The sequence below is a fragment of the Malaya genurostris genome, chromosome 3, assembly GCF_030247185.1.
Source record: "Malaya genurostris strain Urasoe2022 chromosome 3, Malgen_1.1, whole genome shotgun sequence".
Lineage (NCBI taxonomy): Eukaryota > Metazoa > Arthropoda > Insecta > Diptera > Culicidae > Malaya > Malaya genurostris.
In genome coordinates, this window is record NC_080572.1 from 158,047,168 (window position 1) to 158,056,112 (window position 8,945).

General features: G+C 37.1%; 1 protein-coding gene across 1 annotated transcript; it reads left to right on the forward strand.

The window, feature by feature from the left end:
* The first annotated feature begins 5,899 nt into the window (after window positions 1–5,899).
* Window positions 5,900–7,360, forward strand: LOC131434055 (uncharacterized protein K02A2.6-like). Its single transcript, XM_058600704.1, has 2 exons — window positions 5,900–7,112; window positions 7,178–7,360. Exons 1-2 carry the CDS (start codon window positions 5,900–5,902, stop codon window positions 7,339–7,341), a joined length of 1,377 nt encoding a protein of 458 aa, XP_058456687.1. The 3' UTR covers window positions 7,342–7,360.
* The last annotated feature ends 1,585 nt before the right edge of the window (window positions 7,361–8,945 follow it).

An 8,945-nucleotide genomic window follows, 5' to 3' on the forward strand; every position in this document is an offset into this window, starting at 1 on the left:
GATGACCCTTCGTATTTTGTGAGGCATTAGGTAATTCAACCATAGAGGGGGGGTCTATGGTTGAATTACCTTTTTTCACATTTTTCACACACCTCCATTGTCCTATGAAGAGCAGTAGAAATAAAACACGTTTAAATGTATATCTCAGTGCGTTTGATTAAATTTAGTACTCCTTCAGTATTAACACTGGCTTGATAAATTCCAAACCACTTCGCCAATGTTCGCATAGTAATACCCTTCTCACTTGGCCATGTGCCCAGAATCTTAATTTTCATTTCCTCTTCAATATGCGACATTTTGAAAACGCAGAATTTCAACCGCACAAACAAGTAAGTAAACGAAAGCTGACAGCCAAACGCACAGCATGCTGTGATCTGAGCATAATAAACCACAATAAATACATGCGTACAACACAAATGTATGTGGATAGCTTATTTTCGATAAACTCCTTATCCGAAGAATCAACAGACTTGACTACATTTTTGGCAGAAAATGATATGTACAGATTTACCAGACTCATGGTCGGTGTGAACTGCGCTCCAGAAATATTCCAGCGGGAGATGATGATGAATTCTTAAAAATTCCAAAAGCTCTTCAAATTCGAGCTCTAGAAGTAGCACATGAGGGTCATCCTTCGATAGCGAAAATGAAAAGCATCATGCGACAACGTGTGTGGAGGCCTGGAATGTCAAGAGACATAACCGACTGGGTCGAATCCTGCAAACTTGTTGTGACAACTGCAAATCGGAGAAGACAACACCAATGCAGCGAATATTTATTCCTGAAGTGACTTGGAATACGGTGGCACTAGATTTCAACGGACCCTATATTAAGTTTGGAGGCATCCTCATCTTTGTAGTTGTCGATTATAAATAGAAATACATCATAGCTAAACCTGTGAAAACGACGATTTATGAATGTACAATAAAAATACTCGATGACATATTCGATAAAGCGATATTGGAGGAGAGAAACAATAGCCTAGTTCTTACTAATGAGCATGGCAAAATAACGAAACGGCATGTATCCTTCACTTAAAAGATTAAAGCTTGGCGTGGTACACAAACGAATGTTTCTTCTTATGTAGATATACCAAAGACTGCTGCGTCTTCTGAGCCGAGTTCCAACATATCTGACCGGCCACCTCGAACTAAACGAACACCAGCTTTTCTGTATGATTACTCTTACTAAACTATTCCGCTCATCTGAATCCTTTTGATCTAAAAGAAAAAAATTAAATAAAGATTCAAATGCATTAATTTTGTTTCTATACACTCAATAAATTATAATAAATTGTAAACACTTAGGCTTAACCATTTCGCGGTTAGTTTTAACTTTTGGTTGAAATCTGACACTTGAGCGGTTATTTTGTGACGAGTAGTTAAATTTAACTAAAATTGCGGTCCATTTCAAAATTTGACGGACGGAAAGTTATTTGGGTTTATTTTCCACTGGACATAATAAGAAATAATATTAGAATTTTCATTGCAAGATTTTGTTCAGTGTCGGAAAATAACCATCGATCTGTCAAAAATAACCATGCTCCCAAGTGTAGGGATTAAGAGAAAGAGAGAGAGAGAAAGAGAAGAGAGAGAGAGAGAGAAAGAGGGAGAGATATACATATATAGGTCATATGCACAAATAAATTAATAAAACAGCAGTCTAGTGATTGATCGCGCCTAGAACAGTCGTCTATTTCTCGTGCTCCGAAATCCAAAAAAAAAAAGAAATAATAATTGCGTGAAAATCTTGCGATGGAGGATGAATTGGAAAATCACGACAATGGCGCAAGTCGGTGAGTTCAAGTGATTTATAATTACAACAGTAAAGTGATAATTACAACAGTAAGTGATGATTGTACATCTTGAATTTTGTGGATTTGCTTACTTAGGATTACGTAATACATAAACTGTTCTAAAAAGAAAAATCCCCTGGGAGGGTAAAGTATGTATTCCTCGAGAGGAAAAGTAAGAATTCCCCTGAGAGGGTAGTGTCGAATATTTCAATAATCGCAATAGTTTTTTTTAGAGGAATAGTTGAAACTCCCCTGAGAGGGTACTTTTTAATTGAAAGCAGTGGATTATTTTCCAATAATCATTCCCTGAGAGGAAGAGTTTTGATACCCCTGAGAGGGTTATTCGCGTTTGATATTTCTGTATTTAAGTATCCAAGATATGTAAGCATTCCATTACACACTCGTACGCAAAAAAAAAAAAAAACCGATTTGAGAAATAACATAAAGAGCGAGGTTATCTTACTCGGTAAGAAAATTTTCATGTTGTTTACATGTTGCTTAGCAACACAAAAAAATACAACAATAACTGCTTGATTCCATGGTGTGCTTTGTTATCAGTATAGCAAAATCAAATGCAGCGGTGTATACGAAGCAATATATGCTATGATATATGATACTTATTCAAGTTTTATTACAATTCTCTGACTGGAAGTTCATATGATGATTTATATTCATTTTTCGATCAATTTTTTTTTAGGAAATTAAAAGCAGCGAAGGTGAACGTTAATCAATTAGCTAAAGCTCTCGAGAATGAAAAGCGTCGAAATGCGTTATTGTCAGCCAAAATTAAGCATATACTAAATGAAACTAATCGATTTAATGAATGGACCGAAGAGCCAATAAACTGCGAAGATCAAAGGAGGGAAGTAGTACTACGAAATTCTACGATGAACGAGTTTTCATGTTCAGCTGAAACTGGTCCATTTATGACGTCTATGTCATTTGCTTCAATGCAGATACCCGAATGTAAGCCGAGAGAAGGGGAGGAAGAAATTGATAAAAAAACTTTCGAGCAATGGAAGAATCAATTTGAAGCTGCCATGCAATTCGCTGGGATCAACGATGAAATGATGAAAATAAGCGCTTTTAGGATGAAAGCTGGGCCGAACTTGATCGAGGTTTTAGATAGTACAGTTTCTGACAATGCTGCTCTAAACGAACAGGTGTGCTCATACTCCAATGTTATGCAACGATTAAATGATCATTACAATTCGCGCGATTATGTAATTCTGCAGCGACAAAAACTCCGTTCGATGGCTCAAAACACAAGTGAAACTGATCTTAAGTATGTAAAGCGTGTCATTGCAGTGGCTAAACTCTGTAATTACAACAATGAACAAATGTTGGAAATGATTTCTGATGTCGTCCAATCCCATGCAGTTAACATTAAAGTAAGGGAAGCAAGCAGAAAAATTATGAGGAAAGGAGGTACAATCACAGAACTACTGGATAAAGTACGTGCATGCGAAATTGAAGTAATAAATGAAGAGATATTTGCTAAAAATCACCCGCAGAACAAGTCTATTGCGGAGATAGCCGCTATAAACCGAAGTCAAGTGTCAAGCAGCGGACTCCGTTTCCGTTATGGTGGTGAACGCAGACAATCAGGTCGCGTATATAGTGCAGGTAATCAACAAATCTTTTGGGGTACATATCGAGGACGAGGAGGATCTTCAAGAGGAGGTTCTGTTCGCAATATTCACAATTCGTGTTGGAGATGTACTGGAAATTTTCATATGCCTCACGAATGCCATGCAATTGACAAGGTTTGTCGACGATGTCAGGTTAAAGGCCATATTGAGCGCGCCTGCCGTCAGATGCTTCCTGATTCAATGAAACGAGCACGTTCTGGTGAAATCGAATCATTTCCGGAATCCAAAAGACGAAGTATTGCAGCAGTAACCACCGATGAAAAATTACAGGAAGATGTTAAATTCGAAGATAAGGTATCAGTGAGTGACATTGTCTTACCGGAAAATAATTGCTAGTTTTTTTTTAAGCTGAGCCTTACAACACATTGACTTCACAGTCATCCATACTCAAATACAAAGCAAACAATAAATTACATTATAATAAACAAACATGACAACTTAAAAAAAATCTAAAACAAAATATAGAGATACAAATATTATTGTACGGCTCACCTTAAATACTTCTGAACATAATGAATTCAATTTGAAATACTGAAGAAATGTTTTTTTATGATTGCAGTATGATACACAAACCGTTCTTGAACCAGTCAACCTCGTTGTCCCAATCGATATTTCAAAAAATACAGTTGGCAAGGGTACCGTGCTGGGTTATGTGTCCGGTGTTGCCGTACAGTTTTTAATTGATTCGGGAGCAGACGTAAACACAGTGGATGAAAATACCTTTAATCATTTGATGAATAATGATTCAATAGAAAGTCAAATTTATAGTTTAAAAAAAGAAGCGGACTTGTCTTTGAAAGCATATGCTTCTTCAAACGATATACCAGTAATTGCTTCGTTTATAGCTGAATTGTACATTACGGATGATCGGCCAAATTTTCTGGAAAAGTTTTACGTTATAAGAAATGCAAGAGCTTTGCTGAGTAGAAGCACTGCATTACGATATAGCGTACTTCAGCTAGGATTAGAAGTTCCTGTCGAACCATTCGTAGACAACTGTGGACCGCATCTGTTACCAGGTGAAATTTTTGTTTTATCAAAACGAGAGTTTCCGAAATTTCATGTACCTCCTGTCATGCTAACTTTTGATAAAACAATGCCTCCTTCAAGAAACGTCTTTACTAGTATTCCACCAGCTTTCAAGCAGGAAACTAAAAGAAGAATTGATGACCTGCTTTCTTCTGGAATCATTGAGCGAGTTACGGAACACATGGACAAGTCTTTTTGTTCGTCTCTTCTAGTTGTTCCAAAAGGTAAAGACGATATACGGTTAGTCGTTGATTTGAGAGGCCCAAACAGATGCATAACTAGATCACCATTCAAAATGCCAACTTTAGAAGCAATTCTTTCAACTCTTAACGGAGCATCATGGTTTTCCACGATTGATCTGACAAGCGCATTTTTTCATATTGTTCTTCATGAAGACTGCAGACACCTGACAAATTTTTTCAGTGGAGATGGAATATATAGATTCAGAAGACTTCCGTTCGGCCTTTGCAATTCACCCGACATCTTTCAAGAGATACTACAAACGATCATTTTAGCAGATTGTGCTGGTGCAGTAAATTATTTAGACGACATTTTGGTTCATGGAAAATCAAAGAAGGAACATGACATAAATTTAGAAAAGGTACTTAAGCGACTTCTTGAACACAATGTACTTTTGAATATGGCTAAATGCGTGTTTTGTAAGCAATCGGTTAAATTTATTGGTATAAACTTATCTTATGATGGGTGGAGAGTAGAGGAAGATAAGTTAAGAGCGATTCAAAACTTTCGTAGACCAGATTCGTTATCGGAAGTGAAAAGTTTTCTTGGACTTATGAATTTCACGGAACGCTTCATACTTAAAAGAGCTGATAAAACCGAAAAGCTTAGATTACTGTCGAAATCAGAAAAATTTTATTGGACGAATGAAGAGGAATGCGAATTTGTTTTTCTAAAACAGGAAGCACTAAAATCTATTACAAAATTAGGCTATTTTGATCATAAAGACAAGACAGAATTATATGTGGATGCTTCTCCAATTGGACTCGGCGCAGTTCTGATACAATTTAATTCGACAAATGTTCCCCGTATAATCGCTTGCGCGTCCAAAGCTCTTACTCTCGCAGAACAAAAGTACCCTCAAACTCAAAAAGAGGCACTTGCGATTGTTTGGGGTGTTGAAAGATATGCTTATTATTTAACTAGCAAAGAATTCACTATACGGACTGATTCAGAGGCAAATAAGTTCATATTTGGAGGACTACATCGGACAAGTAAACGAGCAATAACACGGGCCGAAGCTTGGGCCTTACGTCTTTTGCCTTACCATTTTCACATCAAAAGAATACCTGGTGAACTCAACATTGCTGATGCTCTTTCCAGATTAATAAGTAGATCACAAAATGATGAACCATTCGACGAAACCAATGACAAACATTTGCTATATACCTTGGATGCTAGAAGTATGAGTATTTCGTGGATGGACATTCAAATTGCTTCAGAATCGGAAAAAGAGCTGAAGGAAGTACGATTAGGAATACAGACGGGTGTCTGGCCAGATAATCTTCGACGATATGAATCACAAGCGAAAAGTTTAAAGGTGCTGGGTCCACTAGTGTTCAAGGATGACTTGATAGTTCTGCCTAAAGACCTTCGGAAAAGAGCATTGGAGACTGCCCATCAGGGGCATGTTGGTTGTGGAACAACAAAACGCATTTTACGAGAATTTTTCTGGTGGCCTAACATGGCTAAAGAAGCAGTGGAGTTCGTAAACAAATGTGAAACTTGTATAAGTATTTCAAGAAAAAATCCTCCCATTCCGCTTTCTAATCGTGTACTTCCAAACGGTCCGTGGGAAATACTTCAAATTGATTTCCTGTCTATACACGGTTGCGGCTCTGGTCAGTTTCTTGTTAGTGTTGATATATATTCTCGCTATCTGCACGTCATTGAGATGAAACATACGGACACCCAAAGTACAAATGCTGCGTTGTGTAAAATTTTCATTATTTGGGGACTGCCGTTGATTATTCAGAGCGACAACGGTCCACCGTTTCAAAGTAAAGAGTTTGTAAATTATTGGGAAGTGAAAGGCGTAAGAGTTCGCAAATCAATTCCACTAAGCGCACAATCAAATGGAGCAATCGAACGTCAAAACCAAGGTGTGATCAAGGCTATTGCGGCGGCAAAAAGTGATAATAAAAATTGGAAGGAAGCTTTGGAAACTTACATTCAAATTCATAACACAAGAAAACATCACTCGCGGTTGGGTGTAACTCCGTTTGAGCTGCTAGTAGGGTGGCGTTATCGTGGAACATTTCCTAGTTTATGGAGTACAGAGAATAAGTTGGACAGGATGGAGGTTCAAGAAAACGATGCGTTTGCGAAGTTAGTGAGCAAAAAGTTTGCTGATAAACATAGAGGAGCAAAAGAATCAAATATTGTACCAGGCGATATAGTTGTAGTTTCAATAGCTCAACGCAATAAGATTGATCCCACTTTCTCTAAGGAGAAGTTTACAGTTTTAACAAGAGAAGGTGCGAAAGTTGTTATCTGTGGAGAGAGTGGTGTTAAACAAACTCGGAACGTACAAGACGTAAAGAAAACTCCGGCACAAACCTTCTCAGAATACGGAGACAACCCAGCTAATCAGGATAAGAGCTTGCTGCGTAGTCCAAGTAAAACACATTTTCATTATTTAAATGTAATGAATATCTTAATCGAATTTTTTATTATTTTTCAGTTCTTTCGCCTGATGTCGGTTCAAGATCTTCCGAGGTTCATCCAATCGCTTCAACATCAGTGTCAGATACTCATGCAATCAAATCTTCTTCGGATAGACCAACGAGAGAACATCGAAAACCAGAAAAATTTAGAGATATGATTATGTATCAAGTTAATCAGTAAAGAGTAGTAAAGGTGAAGAATGTAGGGATTAAGAGAAAGAGAGAGAGAGAAAGAGAAGAGAGAGAGAGAGAAAGAGGGAGAGATATACATATATAGGTCATATGCACAAATAAATTAATAAAACAGCAGTCTAGTGATTGATCGCGCCTAGAACAGTCGTCTATTTCTCGTGCTCCGAAATCCAAAAAAAAAAGAAATAATAATTGCGTGAAAATCTTGCGATGGAGGATGAATTGGAAAATCACGACAATGGCGCAAGTCGGTGAGTTCAAGTGATTTATAATTACAACAGTAAAGTGATAATTACAACAGTAAGTGATGATTGTACATCTTGAATTTTGTGGATTTGCTTACTTAGGATTACGTAATACATAAACTGTTCTAAAAAGAAAAATCCCCTGGGAGGGTAAAGTATGTATTCCTCGAGAGGAAAAGTAAGAATTCCCCTGAGAGGGTAGTGTCGAATATTTCAATAATCGCAATAGTTTTTTTTAGAGGAATAGTTGAAACTCCCCTGAGAGGGTACTTTTTAATTGAAAGCAGTGGATTATTTTCCAATAATCATTCCCTGAGAGGAAGAGTTTTGATACCCCTGAGAGGGTTATTCGCGTTTGATATTTCTGTATTTAAGTATCCAAGATATGTAAGCATTCCATTACACACTCGTACGCAAAAAAAAAAAAAAAAACCGATTTGAGAAATAACATAAAGAGCGAGGTTATCTTACTCGGAAAGAAAATTTTCATGTTGTTTACATGTTGCTTAGCAACACAAAAAAATACAACAATAACTGCTTGATTCCATGGTGTGCTTTGTTATCAGTATAGCAAGGAATCTCTGCGGTCAATAACATTGGTGACTCGAGAAAAGAGTCTCGCCATTAACAACCATGCTCTCGAGCAGGGTTATTTTTGACATCAAATTAACCGCTCGAGTGTTAGATTTTAACCAAAAGTTAAAATTAACCGCGAAATGGTTCACAGCCTTGTAAACTAAAAAGGATATGAAGACAATTTCATCAAAACATACACAACATTCATACCAAAGATGCCTGATTAATTCCATATTACAACAACTTGTCACCTTGTCAAACCGGAGAAGACAAGACCAATGCAGCGAATTTTTATTCCTAAAGTGACTTGGAATATATAGGCACTAGATTTCAACGGACCCTAGAAGAATATAAATGTAAATTGTGCCTTCCCTACCAACCACGTAATATCTCTTTACATAAATAATGGATTTCCGGTTCCCGGTTCGGTTCGGACAGTAAATGGCAAACGACCTTTGCCTTTACTTTCTGACATATCAGAGTTTCGGATGACTCGTATCTTTAAGATGCCTAAGTTCGACTCTTCTGGTAGAAGGTAAAAGTTTAGATGCGAGAAGCCTTCTGCTTACTTTAATGACCCTTGTCACGTCTCACTTTTCCGCACTTTATTCTTCACATCCTTGCTCTTCCTTGAGTACTATGGTTCTATGATTTCATATTCTTTCTCCTCATATAATCTCTAGTTAGTTTGATATCGTTAAAATACCGAAAAAAGTAAAAATTACTGACTGAAGAGAAGTCATAAATAAAAAAGTAAAAAATAAATAATGGA